Source organism: Myotis nattereri (assembly GCF_964212035.1).
Source record: "Myotis nattereri genome assembly, chromosome: 2".
NCBI classification, from domain to species: Eukaryota; Metazoa; Chordata; class Mammalia; order Chiroptera; family Vespertilionidae; genus Myotis; species Myotis nattereri.
The window spans coordinates 124456929-124481830 of NC_138076.1; the positions used below are offsets into that span (position 1 = coordinate 124456929).

At 51.2% G+C, this 24902-nt stretch overlaps 1 protein-coding gene across 3 annotated transcripts in view; it reads left to right on the top strand.

The window, feature by feature from the left end:
- Nucleotides 1-18370, top strand: part of TEAD4 (TEA domain transcription factor 4) — a 69729-nt gene extending 51359 nt beyond the window's left edge. For all 3 annotated transcript variants that reach the window (XM_081082558.1, XM_081082559.1, XM_081082560.1), the window contains 7 exons: nt 682-725; nt 1241-1296; nt 3299-3438; nt 4469-4642; nt 15672-15812; nt 16711-16863; nt 16970-18370. In XM_081082558.1, coding sequence (XP_080938684.1) covers nt 682-725; nt 1241-1296; nt 3299-3438; nt 4469-4642; nt 15672-15812; nt 16711-16863; nt 16970-17083 — 822 coding nt within the window. In that variant the 3' untranslated portion in view covers nt 17084-18370. The remainder of the gene's footprint in view (nt 1-681; nt 726-1240; nt 1297-3298; nt 3439-4468; nt 4643-15671; nt 15813-16710; nt 16864-16969) is intronic.
- The last annotated feature ends 6532 nt before the right edge of the window (nt 18371-24902 follow it).

Genomic DNA, 24902 nt, shown 5'->3' on the forward strand with positions numbered 1-24902 from the left:
CCTTCCAGCTGCAGGGCTGATGTCCACCAACAAACTCTTGTTCAAATTTTAAATGTTTCTGCCTAAGAACTGGCCTCTCAGCCATGGCCAGGTGGCTCACACTTTCGGAATGGTCCTGCAAGGCTCCTCCCTTCCAGGGCTGTGTCCTCACAGGGTTTTCTTGGCTGTAGGGTCTAAATGGGTCTTCAAGAGCCGCCGTAGAGGCAGTGACAGCCCTGTCCTGGCTCGGTGCAGCTCATGTCTATCATTTTTCAGAGGGTGTTCCAGAGAGCATTAGTCCACAGAATGTTTAAATAGATATGACACAGAGTGATTCTATGCATAAGTAAGTTTGGGGCACTTAGAACTGCCTTGGTTTCCTGACTGTAGGACTGTTCACAGCCTTACGTGCTGCTGTGCACTGTGGATCTCTCTCTCATGGAGGAATACGAGATGCTGTTTACCAAGCTGGGTGCTTCTCCCAGGGAGCACCGTGTCAGCAGAGCGTGTCCACAGACTAGAGTGCCTTGAGACACACTGAGATGCTGCTATAGCCAAGCTCCAGACAGTAGCAGTAACTCTCTCCCTGCACGCACTGGTCCAGGCTCCAGCTCACCTTCCAGCTGAGGCCACAGCACCATCTCCCCACACCAGGGCCCTTGTGCACATGGGCTATGCTGACTGTGCTTTTTGCCTCCTCAGTTTTGGCAAGGAGCTTTGCCGGGCCAAGCCGGAACATCCCACGAGTGAGTATGGCCTGCTGCCAGCTGCTCCCTGAACTGAACTGGAGCGCATAAACTCAAGAGGTTGAGCCTGGGCCGCAGGGTGGGACAGGGCTGCAGTTTGGGGTCTACCTTTTATTACGGCCTTGAGCTTGGGGATCCGGCTCCCCTGCTCTCAGACACCAGCTCAGTCTACACTGTGGACACCCTGTGGTGGCTTTTGCCAAAACACCAGTCTGTCCATGGGGTAGTAGGGCCAGGGGTTGGGACCCCAAGGGAAGTAGGCTAGGAACCAGGGCTCTGGCTGGCCTGGGAGGGAGGGATAAGGGAGGGATGGGTTTTTCAGTAGACGTGCTGCTTCTGTGAATCAACCCTGAAACATGAGGGAGTTGGCAGGAGAGGAAGTGGGAGGCCAAAGCCCCCCAAGGCCACTGTTGACCAGACCACCGGGCCTGCCACACAGAGAGCGATGGACGCTGCTCGAGGCTCTGGGGCTGCATCCTGCCCAGGGCTTACACCTCCTCTCTCCCCTCCCGCAGTGTGAAACCTTTCTCTCAACAAACGTACACTGTCCAGCCTTCGCTGCCTCTGCCAGGTGGGTCTGCAGTGAACAGCTCCCTCGCCCGTCGCACCCCTGCAGCTCCCGCCTCCAGGTCCCAGGTGCCTGGCAGCTGGAAAGGGAACCCTTACTAGCAGAGGGAACCCTTCCTGGGAAGAGGCCCGGAGCAGGCGCAGGTCCAGCAGCTGGGCCAGCACAGGAGCTCACCCCCTTGCACTGCTCAGGTGACCAGCTCTGTCCTTGCGTCTTTCTCATGAGGGTCCCTCACCATGTTCCACTTGGCAAGACAGGATCCTCGCCCTCAGCACCTTTTCTGGCTTGGGAGTAGCTGCTGCTCACATTCTGCCTGGCCTTTCCTGCTCCAGGGGCTGCCGCCTGGGGTCCTCCCAGCTCTGTGCTGTCTCCGCTCCCCTGTCCTTGCCTCACTGGCCTCGCTGTGCTTGCTCAGGCCTCCTAGATTTTGCCTGGATTACTGCAGTGGCCGCTTAACTAGCTCCAGGTCTCCCGTCTCTTCTCTTCACCCTGTAATCCCCCTCGTCATCTTTTTAAAGCACCCATTTCAGCATGTTGCTTCTAGGCGTGGAACCCTATAATGGCTCTGGTGCCTTCAGGATACAATGTGAACTGGTAGGACTTGCAGGGCTCCTCTGTTAAACCTCATCTTTCTCCCCTCTCCTTCCCTCCCCCCCGTCCCTGCCTCAGTGCTGTGGCTCAGGCACCCACCCTCCACCCCAGATTAGGTGCCCTGCTGTTGGTGCCTGAGTACTCTGCACCCCCACCTAGCATCTGACTGGTCATCTGTGTGGCTGATTTGTCCACCTCCTCCAGTATCCTGTCCTGCCGGCACTCAGCGGTTCCTCGGGAAGCATGCTTGAACAAATGAATGAATGACTCAGCCGATGCTTTAAGCACAGGCTAATGTGTCTGTCCAGCTTAGCCTTCCAGCCACCCCTCTGATTACCATTTCTTCTCCATCTCCCTCCTTGGACCTCAGCACATGGGGCCTCCCTTCCTCTGACTCCCAGCCTGGAAGGAACACTAGTGCCTTCTGGGCGGCCTCGTTGCTCTCTCGTCCGTCAGTCTCCAAGGCCTGGGCTTGTCCTTGCTTCATGTCTGTCTGTGCCCTCCTCTTCCCTCCACTGCACTTGGCTTAGACCCCGCAGGACTGCTTTTGTCTGCCTTGTCCGCCCTGCCAGTCCTCCTCCAAACAGGAATGGGGTCTTTCAGAAATGCAGATCTGAGCATTTCCCTGCCCTGCTTACGTAAAATCCTGTCCCTTTCCCAAACCCTTAGGCTAAAATTCACACTTCTTAGCCCAGCCCATCTCTTCAGCCTTGTTCCTGTCCCTAGTACAAACTCGTCCTTCTCTCCAGTTCTACCACAGACTCGAGTTTCCAAACTCATGCAGCATCTCACAGCCCCCAGACCTCTGCCTCTGCTGTGTCCTCTGCCCGGAACGCCCTTTCCCTGGCTTCACTAACTGCCGTCTACTTCTCCGTCGTAACTTCTTTCAAGCGTCGCCTTCGGAAAAACCTTTCCCGACCACCCCAAGTTGGACTAGGAGCTCCTCTTTGGTGCTGAGTGTATACCTTGTCAATTTTAATCCCATTCATGACTTCCTTTACTGCAGACCTGTATCAGAGTGCCTATCCTGGGCCAGGCACTGCTCGATGCTGGAGCAACAGCAGGGAATCCCACAGGAGACGTTCTCTTCTCGCAGGGCTACGTCATTGTGGTTAATGATGGTCTGATAGCTCCGCTGGACCAGGAGCTCCTTGAGGGCGAGAACCCAGCAGAGCCTGCCCTGGAAGCCCTTTCGGTCCAGCAGGCATGCAGTCTCTCTGGAGTGTGGGGCAAGGGGACTGAGTTGTACCAGGCAGGCTGAGCCCTCCACCACCCCTGTCAGAGCCCATTTAGGGGAGATTGGTGATTCCCTTGCTAGCACGGTCTCACCGGTGGGCCTGGGGCCCTCACAGAGGCTGCCGGCAGGGAGGGCGTGTGTGAACAGGCTCACATGTGCCTCTCCCACTGCCTGCAGGGTTCGAGTCTCCTTCAGGAGCCGCCCCATCGCCCTCAGCGCCCCCAGGACCCCCGTGGCAGGGCCGCAGCGTGGCCAGCTCCAAGCTCTGGATGCTGGAGTTCTCTGCCTTCCTGGAGCAGCAGCAAGACCCTGACACGGTAGGTCCCGGTACCTGTCTGGCTGTTCTTTCACCCTGGAGCTCCCCCACCTTCTCCAGCTCTTGTTCCACCTGCTTCTGGCTTCCTAGCCCAATCCTCACCCGCTCAGCTATGGGCTTGAATTTAGGTTCCTCATTTCTTTGCAGCCTTTCCTTTCCTTGAACCTCTTCCCCTTTTCCTTTCCTTCCTCAAGCCACCTCCCTCTTCTTTCCTCACTTCACCTTCCCTCTCTCCCTGTGTAGCTATTGCTCCCATCCCAAAGCCCCCACCACGGTTTCTTCGCTCCATTTCCATTCTCTCAGGTCCTCTCCCTTTCCTGCTCCCTCCCTGACCTCTATTCTTCCCTCCATGTTCTCTCTCCTCCCAGTGAACTGCTCATCCCAGCCTCACCCCGAGGCTGTCCCATCCTTTCCCTATGGCTCTGACCCACATCCCCCTTCAGCGGCTTGTTCCTAGGTGAACAGTGTCACCTGCAAAGGTCAGAGGAGCATGTGGAGGAGGCTGGGCCAGCAGGGACTTTGTGGCCATCTCACTTTGACATTCCCAACTTGTCTTTTAGGTGAGGGACTCATTAGTCAAACAAGCTCCTCCTCAGAAGCCCACTGTGTGCCACAAAAGTAGGTTTCACTTGGTTGTAGCAACAGAGGCACCCAGCCCTGTCTCCACGGGTGGAACACAATTTGAAAACACCTCTAGGTCAGTGGTCTGATCTCTGTGAAATAACAGAGGCCCAAAGATAGAAAAAGACTTGCCTAAAGACAGTTCATGGCAGAGGCAGGACTACGAATAATACAAATAATAGCTACAATTTATTGAGCACCTGCTGGGTGCCAGACACCCCACCAGATGCTGTATACCATTAATTTTGCTTTATAGTCAATCCTTTGTCTCCATTTTACCAGTGGGGAAACTGCAGTCCAGAGAGGTGAGATTACTCACTCCCGGTCACATGGCTGGGATCTGAGCTCTGGTCCGTTTTATCTGCCCTGCTACCCCTGCCTCTCCCTCAGACCAGCTGTTCTCTCCACAGTACAACAAGCACCTGTTCGTACACATTGGCCAGTCAAGCCCAAGCTACAGTGACCCCTACCTTGAAGCCGTGGACATCCGCCAGATCTATGACAAGTTCCCAGAGAAAAAGGGTGGACTCAAGGAGCTCTTTGAACGGGGACCTTCCAATGCCTTTTTTCTCGTGAAGTTCTGGGTAAGCCCTCGATAGACTCTTCCGCCCTACCCCCAGCACGTTGATGAAAGAGGAGAAAAGAGGGAGAGTGGCATCCGGTGTTCTTGTCGTGGTGGAAATTTGAGGAGCACAGGGCCCGTGAGAAGGGGAGGAGCGAGCATCAATGGCTGAGCCTGGGAGTTGGGCCAGTGGGCTGGAGAGTTGGGCTAGTACGAGGCCCTTTTCTTTTTTTAAATACACTTTTATTGATTTCAGAGAGGAAGGGAGAGGGAGAGAGAGATAGCAACATCAGTGATGAGAGAGAATCATAATTCGGCCACCTCATGCATGCCCCCTACTGGGGATGGAGCCCGCAACCCGGGCATGTGCCCTTGACTGGAATCGAACCTGGGATCCTTCAGTCCGCAGGCTGACACTCGGTCCACTGAACCAAACCAGCCACGGCACGAGGTCCTTTGCTAAGCCATGGCAATGGCAACCATGCCCAGCACAAGAACAGCCTTTAGAAGGCTATCGTACCGGCAGACTTACAGGAGATACTGAGGGATAGGCGAAGAGCCAACGTGGACCCCCTAGTCACCTGAGTCTTTGAATGGCAAGTCCTGAGTTGGTTGTAGGGCCTGGAGCAGGGCAGTTGGTCCCTAAAAGCTCATCTCCAAGGACAGGGCTTAGAGAAGAAGGCTGTAGGGCTAGGCAAGGTCACCCCAGAAGAAACACTCACCTAACTTTACAAACAGTTCAGCCTGTGGACTTGGTCCCTGCTGCTCACTTCCGCTCGCCCCTGGACAGGTGTTATGTGGGTAGAGTTCCATCCTTTCAAAACATCTTCTTCAAGACTAGGGGGCATAATTAATACCTGCTCTAGAGCTTGCTTCTGAGGGGCCCAGTACACACAGAAAAGGGATGTAGAGCCCAGCTGGCATGGCTTAGTGATTGAGCATCGGCCTATGAACCAGGAGGTCATCAGGGCACATGCCCGGGTTGTGGGCTTGGTCCCCAGTGTGGGGTGTGCAGGAGGCAGCTGATCAATGATTCTCTCTCATCGTTGATGTTTCTTCCTCTCCCTCCCGCTCTGAAATCAATAAAAATATATTTTTTTTAAAAAAGAAAAGGGATGCAGGGAAGAGTCAGACAAGTGCAAACTAAGCCAGCAGTGAGGAAGTGCAGGAAATCCTCTGGTTGGTGATTGGAGCCTTTGAATAGTTTCAGGGCATTGACACAAGGCCTGGGCGGCTCCTCCCACATTCCTCTCCCTAGCACCCTTGTTAACACCCAGAGACAGCTCAGGGTTTCGTATCCTTTATAAGGTCCCAGAACACTTTGATTATCTGAAAGCTTTACTTTTCACAGAAATAGGCTTATGCACACTAAATTTTATACAGTATACATTTCTAGGTGGCTTACCGGGCCCTGGCTGGACTCCTAGTCTAGCTCTCATTCACAACAAACCCTCAGGGCTGGCTCTCTCCAGAGAGGCAGGTGCTGGAACTGAGACCCACGGCCCTGATCTTTCAGGTGCTTAGCTTTTATACTCTACGAGACAGCTTGCTCCGGGAGCAGGAAGGCAGCTGGACCTGAGCCTTTAGGGTGGGAAGATCTATTAGGCAGGGATGGGGAAAGACTATTGCAGCCTGGGGAAGGCATAAAGAAGTGGGCGTTGGAGGGAAAGTCCTAGGTACAGGGGTATGAGGGGATAACAGAAATGAAACTGCCAAGGTGTTAGATCCTGGGAGGCCCTGATCATACAGAAGTTTGGGTTTTAATCTATCCTGGGATGAAAAACAGGTAATCATTTATTTTACTTTTACCTTACTTTTAAATCAATGCATGTTCATGTTATATTGTTTAATACCAAGAGGCTTACAATGAAATGCAACAGATTCTTGTCCCACTCCTCCCCAATCCCAATCCCCAGAGGCAGTTGCTGTAAATTTTCACTGTTTATTCTGGCTTTATCTCCTTAATTCTAAATAATAAGCTTATACTGACATACCTGGATGTCACAACCAAGATATTTATTCTTATGTCAGAAAAAAAGTAGCAGGGAGAGAGAGACAGAGACAGAGAGAAAGAGAAACATCGATTTGCTGTTCCACTTATTTATATACTAGAGGCCCGGTGCACAAGAAGTCATGCACTGGGTAGCGTGGGGTGCGGGGGTCCCCTCAGCCCAGCCTGCGCCCTCTCACAGTCCAGGAGTCCTCAGGGAATGTCCTACTGATGGCTTAGGTGGGGAGCGGGCCTAAGCCGCAGTCTGGCCTCTCTCTGTGGGAGGCGACCGGGCTGGCCAATAAGGGGAGGTTGCTGCCACCCCCGCCATCACCCCTCTGCTGCCGCTGGTCACCGCCCCCCCCTTGCCGTTCCCTCCTTCTGCCCACTGGCATGATCCTTGGCTGGCCTGGTGCTGCCTGCTCGCTGGCCCCGCCCCCGCTGACTAGTCATTCTGCCGTTCAGTCGATTTGCATATTATGCTTTTATTATATAGTATTCATTATTATATGCCCTGACCAGGGATCGAACCCACAATCTTGGCCTATCATCACCATGCTCCAACCAACTGAATTACTAGGCCAGGACGTCATCATCCCCGTATTATATCTAATAAGTTACATAATTTAGTCAAAGCCAAGAACTATATTGTGATTAATTTTATTTCTAGTACAGCTTTTTGGTTTTTTCCTACAAATCAATGGCTTTCTCACTTGCATATTTTCAAATTTTTTTAAATCCTCACCCGAGGATATTTTTTCCATTGATTTCTAGAGAGAGAGTGAAAGGGAGGGAAGAGCGGGAGAGGGAGAGATGTGTCAACATGAGAGAGACACATCGATTGTTTGCCTCCAGCACTTGCCCCTACCGGAGCTGAGGAACCTGCAACCTAGGTACATGCCCTTGACCGGGAATTGAACTCTCAACCCTCTGGACTGTCATTCTAACCACTAAGCCAAACCAGTCAGGGCTCACTTCCATATTTTTAAATGACCCTATTATTAAAATGTTACATATTGTTCCATTATAACTACCATATAAAAATGTTTTTTCAAATATTTTTATTGATTTCAGAGAGGAAGGGAGAGGGAGAGAGAGATAGAAACATCAATGATGAGAGAGAATCATTAATTGGCTGCCTCCTGTACCCCATCCTGGGGACCGAGCCATCAACCTAGGTATGTGCTCTGATCGGGAATCGAACACTGACCTCATGGTTCATAGGTCGACGCTCAACCACTGAGTCATGCCTGCTGGGCCTGATACCTTTTTTACTGAAGCATTCCTAGATCTGCAGTTTCCTAGGTCTCATTTCTCTCTGTTTAGGTGTCCTCCTCATTTGCTGGGACACATTCCCTAGTACCTTCCTAAGGAAAGGTCATGTGATAGGTACATTTTCTAAGTCTTTGTTTAAAACGTCAGTTTCATACTTGATTGATAGATTGGGTATAGAATCTAAATCATAAATCATTTTCACTAGAAATGATTTTGAAGAATCATTTTTGGCCTTAGCCAGTAGCTCAGTGGTTAGAGCGTCTACCTGTGCACCAGAGGGTCATGGGTGCGATTCCTGGTCAAGGGCATGTGCCTGGGTTGCAGGTTTGATCCCAGGCCCTGGTCAGGGAGCATTCAGGAGGCAACCTAAATCAATGTCTGTCTCTCACATTGATGTTTCTCTCTCTCTCTCCATCTTTTTCCTTCCTCCCTTCCTTCCACTCTCTAAAAATCAATGGAAAAAAATATCCTTGGGTGAGGATTAACAACAACAAAAAAGAATAATTTTTTAATGCATTGTTCCATTGTCCTCTAACAGTGTGTAGTCTGATAGCATTCTAATTCTCTGTCCTTTGTTGTGTAACTTGTTGTGGGGTGTCTTTTTTTTTTTTTGGTCTCTAGAAGTTTTGCATTTCTTCTCTATCCCTTATGTTTTTGTTTATTTTTTAAATATATTTTTATTGATATTTTAGAGAGAGAGAGAGGGCGAGGCGGGGGGAGGAGAAGAGAGAAACATGCACCCTGACTAGAGATGGAACCTGCAACCTGGGGATGTGCACTGACCCAGAATCCAACTGACAACCTTTCTGTGCATGGGATGATGCTCTAACCAACTGAGCCACACTGGCCAGGGCATATCCCTTATGTTCTTACATTTTACACTGATGAGCTTTATTTTGCTTCCTATTTTTGAGCCTGACACTTGTTAGACACTTTTAATCATGAGGTTAGCATCTCTTAATTTTGGAAATTTCATTATTGTATTATTATTGTATAATAAACTTATATTATTTCTGTGACAATTTCTTTCCCTCTTTTTCTTTCTGTTCTTTTCCAGGAACTCCTATTAGTCTGATGTTGGATCTACTGGACTTATCCTCTATGATTTTTATCATTCTTTATTTTCAAATTCATTTTCTTAAAGATTTCCTTAACCCTTTCTTCTAATTCTTCTGAATTAGTTAAGAGTATATCTAAGTGCATATTACATAAAACCCAAAGTAACAGTGGCATAAATAAATAGTTTGTTTTTCTTTCAGGTAAAGTAAGTTTGGAGGTAGGCTGCCCAGGGCAGGTCCAGCACTTCCCTAAATCACCAGGAGCTGACCGCTCTCTGTGTCCTCAGTGCCTGGCCTCTGTCCTCAGGGTGGTGGCTGCTGGAGTCCAGCCGTCACACCCATATTCCAGGCATCAGGAGGGAGGAAGCCCACTTAGTTCCCTTCCAGGAGCCTTCCTGGAAGTCCTCACAACACTTAATTAGCTCTGTGTTGCGCCTAGCTAACAAGGAGCCAGGGAAATGTACTTTTAGTTGAGTAAATTGCCAAATAAAATCAGAGTTCAGTTGATGGCTTTCTCTTTCTTAGTGGTCATGACACATTGCACACTTCAGGATGAATTAGATGAATGAGATATGGTGGCATTCCCTGCCACACCTGTCCAGTGTTGAATGTTGACCATAAACCTTTTAATTTTTAAGAGCTCCTTTTGGTTCTTTGATTATATCCTGGTCTTGTTGGATGGATATAGTTTTTCTCTTATATTTCTGGGAATATGAAGTGAAATTTTTTTTTTTTATGTTTTCTTCTTCCTTTTTTGTCTTTGTTTCCCTTTAATCCTTTTTTTCTGTCTGTTTTGGTCTCTGTCTTTCAAGGTGGAGGGTTTTCTCAAATATCTATAATCCTTGGCCATGTTTTTTGGCCCATAGTTTTTTAAAACAGCTTTATTTTCATATAATTCACTTACCATACAATTCACCCACTTGAAGTGCTCAATTCATTGGTTTTACTATAGTCACAGAGCTGTGCAGGCAGTGAGTTTTAGAACGTTTTCATCACCCCAGAAGCAAACCTGTACCCTTGAGCCATCATCTCTCATCTGCCCTAGGCAACCATTTGTCTACTTTCTATTTTTCTATGCCTTTGCCTTTTTGGGACATTTCATATACATGGAATCATACAAAATGTGTTTTGCATCAGGCTTCTTTCACTTAGCATAAACGAAGGTTCAGCTATATTGTAGTAGGTATTAGCACTTCATTCTTTTGCAAGGCTGAGTAATATTCCATTCTAAGAATATATCGCATTTTGTTTTGTTTATCTGTGCATCAGTTGATGACCATTTGGTAGTTTCCACCTACTTATGAAATTCGTGCAAGGGTAGGCCTTCGCAGCCCTAGCTGCCTCGGCCCTCGCAGCCCCGGCTTCGTCCAGAACTGTGGTCAGCAAACTGTGGCTCGCGAGCCACATGTGGCTCTTTGGCCCCTTGAGTATGGCTCTTCCTAAGCCTTAGGAGTACCCTAATTAAGTTAATAACAGTGTACCTACCTATATAGTTTAAGTTTAAAACATTTGGCTCTCAAAAGAAATTTCCATCGTTGTACTGTTGATATTTGGCTCTGTTGACTAATGAGTTTGCCGACCACTGGTCCAGAAGGTTGCCTGGAAGGTCATCTGGACTGTCGTTCCACTGTTCGGCCATTTGGTCGATTTGCATATTACGCTTTTATTATAGATGTTGCTATGAACATTTCTGTACAAGCTTTTGTGTAGCATAATGTTTTCATTTCTCTTGAGTATATACTTACTTCTGGAATTGCTGGGTCACATAGTAACTCTATGCTTATCTTATTGAAGAACTGCAAGACTGTCTTCTAAAGTGGCTGCACCATTTTACATTCCCACCAGCAGCATTCAAGGATCCCAGGTTGTCCCCATCCTCCCCAACACTTGACATTCTCTGTGATTATTGCATTCATATATATATATCTTCTTTGGAGAAATGTCTCTTTGATGCCTTTGCCTATCTTTCAGTTGGGTTATTTGTCTTTTTATGGACTTAATAGCGGCCCAGTGCACGAATTCGTGCATGGGTGGGGTCTCTGAGCATGGCCCACGATTGGGGCCGATGGGGGCCTGTTGCGGGGAGGGACCATAGGAGGTTGGCCAGCCGGCCGGGGGGAGAGAGCACTTTTAGGTTGTAATTCCTTTTGCTTCCTTTGCCTCACAGAAACCATTCTAGTTCTGGTCCGCCTTCAGTCTCCTCAGATTTGTTGAACTCTCTGTCATTATGGCCTCTTCTCTGTTTTCTTCGCCTCTGTGGTGCAGCACATTTTTAAAAGTTCTTCACTATCATTCTAGTTGGCTGTCTGGAAGGGGAAAAATGAACTTGTGTGGTTCGTAATCCATTTTAACTGGGTGTCCAGAAAAATGGGTTTAACCTGGGTGTCCCTGCAGTGGACTGGCCATCGTTGTTGGAAGGCTGCCTTGAGAAGGATGTGGAGAGAGTGCCGGATTGACTAGTAGTGCCTGTCATGGCTGTAGCGGGGGGAAGACAGTAGAATGTTTGCTGTGTATTTGCTGTCCCTTCTCTTTAGGTAATGAGGAATCACTGAAGTGTTTGAACAGGGCGTGGCATGGCCAGAGTTGTGCTTAGTTGGATAAATCAACTGTCCAGACTGGAAACAAGTGGGAGACTGCTATAATATAGGCCCAGTGAGGGGCAATAATCTCTTTAGGACCTCAGCCAGAAAGGGCTCAAACAATCTTACTTCTCCCTACTCTCCCTTCCTGCCCTGACCTTGGGAATTGGCACCAGGAAGCTCTGCTCTGGACAACCGAACAGCATTGTCCCTCTACAGCCAGCGTGGCAGCTCCCTTCCTGCTGCGGGCCTAGGGAGGCTCCTGGCCTTCCCTTTGAGAAGCCTACACCGTCTTGAGTCCACCTTCCCCCAAACCTGCCCAGGCTTCGCCTTGACTCGGAGAAGGGGCTTGGGTGACGTGATTTGCGGCTGTTCCTCAGCACTGCCTCAACTACCCTGAGGGTCAGAAGGGAGGCCTGGTTGGCAGGAGGCATTTATGGGAACACGACCCTGGAGTGGGGAGGTGGCATATTTGGGGCACTTTTCACTGGCTCCTGCCTTCTTTTAGTTGGAGATAATATTCTGCATTCTTCTATCCACCATCTAGATGAGGACCATCCTAGGCCTCCGGTTCCACACATGGGGGGAGACTGAGGCTTGGAGCAAGTAGGGGCCTGGCCTTGAGGTCCCCGGCCAGGATGAGCTCTTTCTGGGTCTTGTTACATACACGCAGCGAGGTGCATCGGGGTGGTCGGTGAAAGATGACCTCGGGCACTGCTTGCATCCCATCACCTACATCAGCATGTTTTATCCTTGCCACACCCCCAAACGTAGGTCAGATTGACAGCCACATTCCCTCTCGGGGAAGGAGGCACAGAGGTGAAGTGGCTTGCCAGCGTCACCAGGTTCATAGTGACAGGACCAGGATTCAGACCCAGGCAGTCTGGCTCCAGGGTGTGAGCTCAGAACCATTACACTAAACCTTGCCCAGTACCCGGGGTGCCCTCCATTTGGGGTCCTGGTGCTCCCCTGCTGTCAGGGAAGGCTCTGATTGCCTGGAAAAGGATCCCCTGACCCTGAGGAACACGGCTTATGGCGGCACAGAGAGAGCAGTCTTAGCCCTGCGCCCTCAGTGTAGCGCTGGGCAGTGGGGCTTCTTGGAGCCCAGACATCCCTTGTCCTGTCTGTTTTGTAGCCTTGCTCGTGGCCCATGCCCTCTCCTCCTTTCTGCCTCTGTGAGGAGGTTGGAGCTGAGACTGATGGGAGAAGGGAAGGCAGGGAAGCGTGGGCGCCCAGGACACACGATTAGGCCTTTGTGCCCTGGCCGTGGGCTGTGCACAGCACCTGCGCTATGTGGACCCAACGTGGCTCTTGTCTTCCAGGAACTCACATTCCGAGTGGCAGAATCCAGAATGGATCTCAGGGTCCTGGGGCAGCAACTGCTGTGCCGGGGAGTGTGGTGGTCAAGCATGTCCCTTCCAGAGTGTCGGGGGCACAAGGCGGGCAACACTGGGCCTCAACAAGCAAATCTCATCTTCTCTGGGCCTCTGTTTCTCCAACTGAAAAACGAGCAGTTCATTTTTGAGGGCTTGCTCCAGGCTGTGTCTCTGAGGACCTGGAGGGAGGGGAGTGGTGGGAGGCGAAATGTCAGCCAGCAGTGAAGGGAGGCAGTATGCCTGCCTCCTCCAGCCCTGTGCCTGAGCCGGGCTATCTCTGAAGGCCAGAGGCTTGGGCAGCATGAGGACAGGAGAAATCAGAGATGTGGGCATGTCAGTGGCCACTACATCTTGGTGGGCATCTCCTCTTTCCCCTTCCTCTTGCTTGGGGAAGGTAGAGGCACCAGGGAAGTGCAAATGTGGGGAAAGAATTGCTCCTGTTCACAAACCAAGAGACTTTTGGTCAACCATCGGGTCCTCACAGGCAGCTTGGCGTCTGCAGATATCTGGACCCTCATCTCCTGGGCCCTGGCCTGCCCACTTCCTGCCCAGCCATCAGCTGGTGTGAGACTGGCCACGGGCAATGACAAAGGCAACGAAACAGTGCCCCTCTCCTGAAGTCTTCCTTTCTTCTCCTGCCTGGCAGTATTCCGCTCTGCCCAGGCCTTGTGCAGGCATGCTGGGGAGATCAGAGCCCCGCTGGAGTGAGAGGAGGACTTTGATATCCCCAACCCACCTCCCACTGAAAGTCCTGCTCTTAGGGAAGGAGTGGCAGCAGTAGCTCAGTGGGCTGCCAGGACACATTGTTCCCGGCTGGGAGGGGCATGTGGGTGCAGGAGGGGTTGAGATGTGAGCTGTGCTTTGTTGGATTCATACGGTGGGTTTTGGAGGACAGAGAAGCTGAGACCTCCCCTCCTCCCCAGAACATATGAGACTAGCAGAGGCCACCTCTGTTCTTGGGGTGGGGAGAGAGGGGACTCATGGACACTGATGGCCATTAATGTCTGTCTGCAAATTGAAAATGCTGGGCAGAGCTGAGCTGAGGCCATGAAGGGAGGAGAGTACCCCGGACAGGCTGCTGTTCCCTTCTGGGCCCTGACATTTCTCCCAGGCACATACCAGCACATGACAATGAATCTGAGCCCCTCCAGCCCCCATACCCAGGCTACGGCTGTCCGGCTCATCTGTCAGTCACCCGATCCCCCACACCTGTTCCAGGCATGGCCTGTGAGCTGCCCACCCGCACCACAGCTATGAATAGGGTGGAGGATGGGGAACAAGGGGCATTCTGAGGGCAGGAAGGATAGTGGTGGGGGGCACCTTTCAGAGTAATGTAGGGGGGCAGCTTTCTTCTTAGGCTGAGAAAGTAGAGAAGCAAGCTTGTTTGGGGGAGGTGCTTAGAGTAGGGGGATACAGGGTGGAAAGGAGAAGGGTGGGGTTGTAATCAGAAGGAAGGGGCACTGAGGACGAGGTGGGGCATCTGGGTGCATTGTCTGCATCCTCGGCCGGCATCTCCTGGGCCTGCAGCGTCACCACGGGGCAGGTTCTGGGGCAGACGTTGGATTGTCACTTGTGGGCTCTCTGACTTCCCCAGCCCTCTTCTCTCCATCCTACCCTAGACAACCAGCTCACTTATTCTACTTGCTCTCCCACAAGTTTCAGTTCTTTGAGAGCAGAGACAGTGTTTCGGCCTCTCTGGTCTCCCACTGCTCTCCCTATGCTGGGCTGGGCAGGATAAACGGTGACTGGTTGGAAAGTCAGGTGAGTGAGGAGTTGGTGCAGAAGCCCTGGTGTGTATTTGAATAGGGGGCAGAGCTGGAGCTGAGAGGACTCCCCTCATAAGCAGGAGATTACAGGTCCCTCCTTGGGATGAAGGGACCTCTCTCTTCTCACCCGGCGCCACCCAGAGGCGAGGGGTGGAACAGTCACACGTGACTTACTGAAGGCCCATCCTCTGCCCCAGCCCTGGGGAGATCTTAGTTCTTGCCTCCAGGGTGCTTACCATCTGGAAGGGGCAAGGCCACCTGAACAGATCTTGCCAGCAGGGGGCGATGAGGGGCATGTCCAGATCACTTAGGGCGTGCTGGGGCAGTGCTACCTTTGTACAGTCTGAAGAGCCTAAGAGGCTTGCATAGTGTTCTTTTGGTGGCATATGAATAAGCATTTTTTAAAAATATGCAATTATTTTCATGTATATTAGAAAAATAGAATCCCTGATTTCATGACTATATTGCTAAGAATGGAGTTAGGAAATAAGAGTGAGTTGATTTAAAAGAAACCATTAGGGGCATAGTAGGACCTGTGGTAGGTGGTACATGAATATAGACTTAATCAAAGGGACGCCAGCAGTGGCTAAAGTCTGAGAGGCATCATTTTATGTCCTGGCCTGGCCCCTCGGATGCCCCCCTGACCCCTCGTGCTCCCCTCCCAACAGCCCCCCCCCCCCCCTCCATTCAGGTGCCTGCCTTTCCCAGGCACTTGAGCTTCCTGCCGGTTCTTTTTCAGGCATGGTCCATGTTTCTGCCTTGTAACTAATGCAGGTTCCAGTGTTTTTCTCTGTTGTTTAGGCAGCAGAACCTGATCTTATGCCAGGCCTGCAAGTGAAGAAAGATGGAAGTGTTCCAGCCTCCTACTGTCCAGGTTTCATTTAAAGCCTCCTGGTTGCTTCCTGGCCCTAGAACCTGGACTGGGGCCCCAGAGGTCTCCATGTCTCCGCCCCGATCATGTGCCTGCTGACTTACCTGTCTGCTTCTTGGCTTTCCCATGCCTCCAGGCAGACCTCAACACCAACATGGAGGACGAAGGCAGCTCCTTCTACGGGGTCTCCAGCCAGTACGAGAGTCCCGAGAACATGATAATCACCTGCTCCACCAAGGTCTGCTCGTTCGGCAAGCAGGTGGTAGAGAAAGTGGAGGTAGGAGTACCCTGTGCACTGTTAAACCAGACCTTTAAGCTGTTTCAGGTTGGTCTTCATTCATGCCCTCTGCTTTCCCCAAATTTGTCTGAACTAATGAAGCCTTACCCTCACTGTCTCTTAGTTATTGATAACCCTCCTCATGTTAATCACCACCAGATGCCGGGCTGGTACTAGGGAGGAGGCACTCCCTTCCCAGCGTTCTCACCCCTGGCTGCACTTAGATCACTGGAGCTTTTGAAACTTACCAGTGCATAAGCCCCACTTCACAACACTTACCCCAGAACCTCCAGGGTGGAATCTGGGTCGTAGCTGTTTGTAAGAAGCACTTCAAGTTATTTATTTTAAATTAAATTTTTGTTTTGAAATAATTGTGGACACTCAAGCAATTGTAATTCCATGTACCCTTCACCCAGTTCCCCTGAGGGCAGTATTTTGCATAACTATTGGCAACCAGGAATTGACATTGATGTCACTTATAATCTGGTTCAGATTTCATCGGTATTTGTGTGTGTGTGTGTGTGTGTGTGTGTACAAATACATGACAGTTCCATGGCCACAAGGATTCCTGTGCACCCTTCCCCGTGTTATTTTAGTGTGTGGTCAGGACTGAGTCGTCATTTATCCTGTCTTGCCTGTTGCCACCACTCGGTCTTGAAGCGCTCCTCCTCCAGTGCTCACCTTCTGAGCATCGGAGCTCAAGGTGGATGGTCCCTTGGCTGCCACTCGAACCCCTGTTACTGAGGGAGGAGGAAGGCTCTGATCTCAAGAGCCTCTAGGCCTTCTGCCTTTTCTTCCACTCAAGAGTCAGTGGGTCCTGGAGCTTCCCCAAGCAGCTGGGCCTGGGCTGAATGTGGTCAAAAGAGAACCTAAGCCCTGCTGTCCCCTGGTCCTGCAGACAGAGTATGCCCGCTACGAAAACGGCCACTACTCCTACCGCATCCACCGGTCCCCGCTCTGTGAGTACATGATCAACTTCATCCACAAGCTGAAGCACTTGCCCGAGAAGTACATGATGAACAGCGTGCTGGAGAACTTCACCATCCTGCAGGTGTGGGGGGCAGGGCTGGGGGCGCTGCAGGGGTGGGGCAGAGGGCCCAGCAAAAGGCATGCCCTCTTCTGGGGCCTTAACCCCTCACCTTTTCTCTCACCCACAGGTGGTCACCAACAGAGACACACAGGAGACTTTGCTGTGCATTGCATATGTCTTCGAGGTGTCAGCCAGCGAGCATGGGGCTCAACACCACATCTACCGGCTGGTGAAAGAATAAGAGACTTGGGGAGCAGGGACGGGGGAAGAGATGTGTGTGTGTGTGTAGGGACATGGGGTGGGGACCTGCGGGGACAGCCCCTTGAAGTGCCAAGAAAGCTGACCCTTCCTACCCAGGAACAAACTGTGCCTCAACCTGCCGTGCCCAACCCCAAATAAACCCAAGATGTGTATTTTCAGAGGACCCCACCTGGCTGTAGGAGCCCTGGGAGGGACTGTGGGAGAAGGGGAGCAGTCTGGGAAGCGGGCCGGAAGCAGCCCCAGAGATTCATCATGGGCAGTTCTGAAGCCATTGCTCCAGTGGACTCAGCCAGGAATGTCGCCAGACGCTGAAGGTCAAGCTGGATGGTCCCTCTGCTGCCTGGAGCCACTGCACTCTGCTGCTGGCCATGCTGGGAGGCCTGAGGATAGGCGCGTGGCTCCCGTTGTGTGCGTGCCCGAGTGTGCACCGCGGCTCCCTGAGCGTGCTGCAGCTGCTCTGCCCGGCACCTCTGCGGCCACTGCCGCGGGGCAGCTTATGGAGGCCCGTCCACCCAGGCGTGGGTTTTAGGTGTGGAGGTGACTGAGTTGCTGGAAGGGGACACTGAGCCGTTTATTTTTATTCATCTCTGGTGGTTGTGGATCCCATGGACCTGCTGGCTTGTTGAGGGGACTGGCTCCAGATCAGAGGAGCCCGAGATGGAGGACAGGAGGGGCAGTGCTGGAGCAGGCTGCCGAGTTGTGCAGAGGCTGGCGTCTTGCAGCACCCTTTTTGGTGGCAAAGGCCAAGAAAGTTGTTCAGAGGTCTGTGGTGACCCAGTGGTCTCTGAGACCATCCAGTTCTGACTGGTGAGTCTTACCTCCCTCCCAGCCAAGATGCCTGTCGGGTGGTGACCACCTCAGGGCCAGCCCAGGCATCCACTCCCTCCCCAAACTGTAGTTTCTGTGCTCCTCGGGGCTGGAGAAGGGTGTGGAACCAACGCTGCGTCTAGAGGCAACCACCTGTTTATTTCCTGCTAACAGGCCAGCTTTGGGTTTCAGCAGTCCTGGCTTCATCCTAGTATTCCTAGCTGCCCGACTTTGGGCAAATGTCTCCACCTTTCTGAGCCTGTAAAGGGGGCAGGCAATAGCACCCACATTAGAAGGCCTTAGGGAGGAGGAGAGAGAATGTCTACAAAGTGCCTGGTGCAAGATGCTCTAAACCAGGGGTCCTCAAACTACGGCCACAGGCCACATGCAAATACAAATATTGTATTTGTTCCCGTTTTGTTTTTTTACTTCAAAATAAGATATGTGCAGTGTGCATAGGAATTTGTTCATAGTTTTTTTTTAAACTATAGTCCGGCCCTCCAACGGTCTGAGGGACAGTGAACTGGCTCCGTTTAAAAAGTTTGAGGACCCCTGCTCTAAACAAATGTTATGATAATTAGCTTATCACTCACCTCCCTCAGGGAGGCTTAGGCCTTGCTCTTTGCTGCCATCTAGTGGCTCCTTGGTATTATCCCCAGTGGGAACCACAATCCCAGGTGCCTGGGATTCAACTTGCCTACAGGTGTTTACTGTGCCCCACGCTCACTTGGGGAGATAATATATATTATTACACAAATGAGGAAGACAGTGTCTAGGAGGGGTACAGAGTGGTGGTTAGGAGCAAGCGTCAGACCACTAGGATTGGAATCCTGGCGTTTAGCTATTGCCTAGCCCTGTGACTTGGGGAAAATTCCTTAATTTCACTGTGCCTCAGTTTCCCCAACTGTAAAATGGGTCTAATAACAGTACCTACCTCGTTTATGTAGAGAGCCTAGCATAGTGTCAAGCACATAAATGTGTTTGATACATATACTTTGTTAATAGTAGGAGCTTTCAGTCAAAGGAGTCAGATTGGAAAACTGGCTAATCTGATCCTCAGACTTTGCTGTGCATTGCATGTCTTTGAGGTGTCAGCCAGCGAGCATGGGCTCAACACCACATCTACCGGCTGGTGAAAGAATAAGAGACTTGGGGATCAGATGGGGAAGAGATATGTGTGTGTGAACTGGACTTCAGAGACGGGAGTGAGCAGGGTGTGGATGAGTCAGGGAAGGGGCCCGGTGGAGAGGGGCTGCCCCTTAACGGATGGGCAGTGTTTGGATACACAAGCAGGAGGAAGGCTGGCCCTCCTTCCAGGTGGGTTACCTAGTCTCCCGCTGTCCTCCACAGGCCAGAACCCCTCTCTTTATTAAAAAGCTTTAACAAACACACGGACTACTGCTAGATCTCATACCAAGTTGCTTAACACTACTGTTCATGGGGGCCGAGGCGGGGCGTGGGGTCCCCGAGTCCCTGGCTCGGGCTGGCATGTTCCCGCATGTCTGTGAGGGTTTGTGTTTGTGTAAGGCTGCCCGTCCCTCCCCCAGTCACCAGCACAGCCTTGCCCTCTCCCCTCTGCCCTTCCCTTTTCCTGGGGCTGTTTGGATAAGGGAACTCATGGTGCCCGCCCTGCTAGCTGACTGTGAACTTTCAGACAAATGCTCACGAAGGATGTGTGAGCAGCCTTTTGACCGTGGGACAGATGCACAAGTGAAGGGGATGATCTTTTTGTGTTGTGAGTGGGAAGGAATCTGCAGGTGTGTTGGCTGTGAGTTTTCCCTTTTCTTTAGGAACTAACCTCAGTAGCCTAATGAAGATTCATCTACTTATAACTAAATTCCAAGCCAGTCAGCCGTGGGGAACACAGATGAGCTGTAGAGCCTGTCCCACTGTTGTAGGGCAGACTGTGACCTTTGGGGCAGACAGGAGACCCGACCTGGCCCCACCTCTCCTGCAGCCTCCCTGACAGCCCTGGGCTCTCTGAATCACTCCTCCCAGCATGGCTCTGCCTCTTGGCTGTGGCCCCACATGTTCCCGGGCCTCTGCCTCCCCTGGTAAACAGTTACTCATGCTTCAAGAGCCAGTGTGGAGTCACCTCCTCATGCAGAGGGTTTGCCGTTCCTCTTGTGTGACAAAGGCATTCCAGTCCTGACCCGTTAGAGCACCTGTTACATGTACCAGCAAACAGGGACTTCTGTCATCTCTGCTAACCCTCACCCCATAGACACTGTGCTGTCCCGTTTTGAAGGTGAGGAAGGGGGCACAGAATGGGAACTAACTTTCTTGCAGTATTCATACATTTATTCACTCACTTAGCACATATTTATTTAAATTCTGCTCTGTGCCAGGCCCTGGGAATGTGTTGGTGACCAAGACAGATGAGGTCCTTGGGGCACTTACTAAATTTTACTGAGGAAGAAAAAGTGAGCAAGGAAACAAGATGTAAACTGTGATACATGCTGTGGAAGAAGGAGAGTGTCCTGATGGTGGGACACTGGGGCGCCTCTCAAGCCGGGGAGGGCAAGGGCAGGACAGTGCCTGTGTGTTCCAGGCCAGAGAGGAGGGTGTGTCGGGGGCACAGAGGGAGAGACGCAGGGGCTGAGGTGCGGAGGCTGCAGGGCTACATCCTGCCCAGGCCAGCCGTCCAGATGGGGAGGTGATCCAGCTCTCTCCTCCGCAGGGCAACCCCCCTCACTCGATTTTACTCCATGGGAAGGGGGTCCTGGAAGTGTTTGAAGCAAAGGAGTCAGTCTTTTTTATCTGAATTTTAGAAAACAGCACTGGAGCCTCCTGGACTACCGAGAAGCACATGTAATTGTCTGCTTCTGAGTCTGTCTTTCCTCCTAGACTCAGCTTCTGTGGGTGGAGACTATAGCCTTCCTGGTCTGTTACTTCCTGTAGACCACACACCACTTCTGGAGCCTAGCCGGGGCTTGAGTGACCGCACGTGTACAGGCAGTGGGATCCATGCCACTGGGGCCGGGAGGTGTGTAGGCTTCCTGAGGCCTCTGGGGTGGAGCCCTTGCCCTCCTGACACAATCTAGAGCTAGCAGGCACTGTCATGGAGAGGGGGGTGTGGAAACACTGCCTGTCTTGTGGGGTCTAATGACGAAAGAGCAGCCTGTGACCCAGTGGCCACCAATGAGCTTCCATAGAGCAGGATGATCTAACGAGAGAGACACATGCAGAAGGAGTTTAAGGTGCATGTGCACAAGTGTGACGTGAGCGTGTGTGTGGACACAGGCTCTGCCCTTTCAGGACTGAAGCCAGGGGTGTGAGGAACAAGGGACTTCCATGGTGTGGCCTGGCCCAGGCCTCCTGCGTACTACGTATATCTGCTCCCTTCCCCTGACTGTAGGGTTCAGAGGACAGTGGGCAGGGTGGTGACAGGGGCAGGGTGGTGACAGGGCCAGCGGGAGGAGGGCTGACACCCCTTGTAAGCAGGGGTATAAGACCTTAACCCTGGAGCCAGGCTGACCTGGGGCTGAATTGCCTTCTTACAAGCCGTGTGACCTGGGGCTTGGGACCTAGTCCCAGTGAGCGCTGAGAAGGCTGATAACTCAGGGCAGATATTTTCAGCCTTTTCTACCTTGAAGCATCATAAGTGAACTACTAAAATTCTGCAGCACACCAAAAATATATTTTTTGCTGATACGACAAAAAAAGAATAGGTATAATTTTGATTCATTCATACCGGATGGCTATTGTGTTGCCTGTTGTCATTTTTTTATTTGACAACCTAAAGGAAAAGAGGTCAGCGCTCCTGACTAAATAGTCAGATGTTGTATGTTTTAAAAATTATTGCGGCACATGGTTGAAAATCACTGACTTGGGGGCATAAAAATTTCACCTGTACACACATACACATTTCACCTAACTGCTCTCCACACACACACACACACACACATTTTTAGAGAACAGAACAAGCTCTAGGCAAAACAGGCGGGAGGAGGCCTCAAGGCTGAGAGAGCTGGCCCCAGGGCCCCAGTGGAGGGTGGTAAAAGGGAGGACAGAACAAATGTTGGCTAAGTCACTCTGAGTAGGAAACTGTCTGGAATCTGTTTGTTTACTTCCCGAGAAAGGATGGGGGAAGGGTCAAGTGCCTTTGTAGGCGGCTGGAGACCAGTTGGTGGAAATGGCTAAGGGTCTTTTTAAGCTCAAGGATGTCTAATATTCAACTAAGTTTTTGTATTTTTGCTATGAAAACCCCCTTTGTCTCTCCACATCTTCAGTAAAGTCTACCATGTACACAAAGGCTTTTGTCGACTGATCTTTTTTTTAATAGGAATGAAAGTCATCTGTCAATAGAGCAACAGAAGCAGCAGGGGCCACAGAGGCATCCTAACTGAACCAGGCCAGCGGAAGCCTGCCCAGCCAGCCCAGTCCCTCCCGAGAGAATGGAAAGTACTTGGGGGTACTTGCAAGCATGGGGGTCAGAGACAAGTGCCTTGGCTGCCACCTGGGTCAAGTAAATTCCTTAGTTTCTGTGAGCTCTGCATTTTTAGAAGCACAGCATTAGGTATGTAAAAACAGGGTCACAAAAAGCCACTGGATCTGGACGTGGTCAAAAGGAGGTTCTGGCAGGGCTGGTAGGATGTGGTCCTGGCTAGGCATCTGAGGAACTTCACTGTCGCCCTTGGCCAGCAGTGAGCAGGCCCACACGACGAGCTTTGCTCACAAAGAGCAGTGTGATTGGTAAGCCCAAGTGCCACTTCGCTAACTCACATGGGGCAGGTCGTGGGAGCACCTGTGTGTGCTCGTCAGCACCCTCCTCCCCCGTGGGAAACCAGATCGTTTGCGTCTGGTGGCTCGTGCATATGTTCAACCAGGGGGTTGGGTGGGCTTAAAAGACTATGCCAGCAACGGTGAGAGTCTCGTGCCCCTGTCTCCACTTTGGGGACCTGAATTCTCCTATCCAAGGAGCAAGGAATCTTTTTTTCCTCCGGAAATTGGTTAGAGATGGCTCCGTTTTTGTAACCACAACACCCATTACATGATGCTGAAAAGTCCCAATGCTTGTGAATATGCAGTCGGTTGGCGTTCCTCAGAGCACCGAACGCATATTAGCTGCTGTGCTATGGTCCCCTTCACTAGCTTGGAATTCGAAGGGGATAATTTTGAAGCCCCATTAACCTGCAGCTCCCCCTGTGTGGGCTGGATCAGTGACCTGACACTATTCTCTAACTATAGGTCTGAGAGCACTGAGAAGAGGCAGCCTTAGACTGAGTTTTCTTGGTTCACAGGAAAGGGGGAAGGAACAGGAAAGCAGAAAGGGTAGGGAAAGAGTAGGGTGGGAGTGCCATGATTGTCCCCCAAGACTTGTCCTTTTAGGCCTTTCCAGGAGGGATTGCGGTGGGAGGGGCTGGGAGCTGGTGTGACACAGCAATCATTCCAGCACTCACTTAACACTGAGCACCTACTGTATGCCAAGCACTATGCATGGTGGTGAGGGTGCCAGGGGAGAATGCAAGGACCCTTGCTCTCATGACGTCCATTCTAGTAGGGGAGACTGATAATAAACAAACCATAAAAAAGGCAAATAAACAAGAAAATACTAGGAAGTGATTAATGCTTTGATGAAAATAAAACAGGATGATGTATCAAAACAGTTTGGCCATATCCGGCCTGCTGCCTTTTTTTTTTTTTTTTTTTTTAATCCCTGGAAGCTAAGAATGGTTTTTATGTTTTTAAAAATGAAAAAAATATCAAAAGGAGAATAACACTCGTGACTTGTGAAAATGATAGGAAGTCCGAGTTTGTGTCCATAAATAGAGTTTTACTGGAACATTGCCACCGTTGCCGGTGCACGTCCTGCCGATGCCTGCCTTCGGCTGTGACAGGTGAGTGGTGGCGCCAGAGACCACATCCAGCACATCCAGCTCGTGCTGCCTGAGACACTTACCGTATGCACTTACAGAACCAGCTGGCTGTGTTCAGTGGCTGGTGGGGACTTCTTCAGAGTGGGTGCTCACTGAAGGCCTCTCTGAGGTGACAGTAGGAGCCAGCATGTGAAGACCTAGAGAAGGGAACCCCGTTGGGAGGGTGCTGAAGTGGGGAAGAACTCGGTGTGTTCAGTGGCAGGAAGGCGAGTGCAGCGGGGGAATAGCCTGTCCTTATTTCCGGGTAGCCAGACCACCGCTGATTTACCCGAGGAAAGCAATGGCTTCAGGATGCGGTTCATCTCCCGCCCTGCTGTTTCCTCCGGGTGCTTTTCTCTTGGTTTGTTCTAGTCTTGGCCACTGGTGTTAGAGCCTTGCCTGGGAAGCTGCTATTGCTTCCACATCAGAGGGGCACTGAGAGCCAGGGGGCTCGGCCCAGGTGGGAGGTGTTGGAGGCCGCCTGTGGCCATACAGTGGGGCTCTTACTTTAGGGAGTGGGTTTTGTTAGGGTGTTTCTTCCTGGCCAGGTCAGATTCCGTGGAAAGTGTTCCCCCAGTTTCTTGCTGGAAAGAACTGTGGCCACCAGCATACTGGGAAGTAAGTGGGAGAAAATGGTCAGGGACGTCTCCACATTCAGTGTGGAAACTTCTGCCAGCTCTCCTGTTTGCTGCGCAGTACTCTTGTGCTCAACTGGACCTGGTGTCCCCGGCCCAGACACACCAGTGTTACCCTCTCCCACAGAAAGCACCCCAGCTTCTGGCTGTGCTGGGGAGGGGCAGCCCCCACTACATGGAGTCAAGGAGATGACTTGGGGTGCTGTCTCTTCTTAAGCTGAATTTGAGCAGTTCCCTGTTTTTACCTCCATTTCCAGAGACACCTGGTACCATCAATTCTTGACTTCGGGGGAGTTGATGGTATAAATCATGTTCCTTTTTTCCTTTCTCTGGGTTAGGTTTCAGCTTCTTGGGTCTGCTAAGTCAGTTGGCATTTGTTCTGTTTTCTAGCTTCTGGATTTTTGTTACTATTATTTCCTCTCCTGTTTTCTTTTTAAAGTTCTTTAGAGAAAACTTTTAAAAATCCTTTTACAGTCCTCTTAGAAGGGTTTCAAGAGGG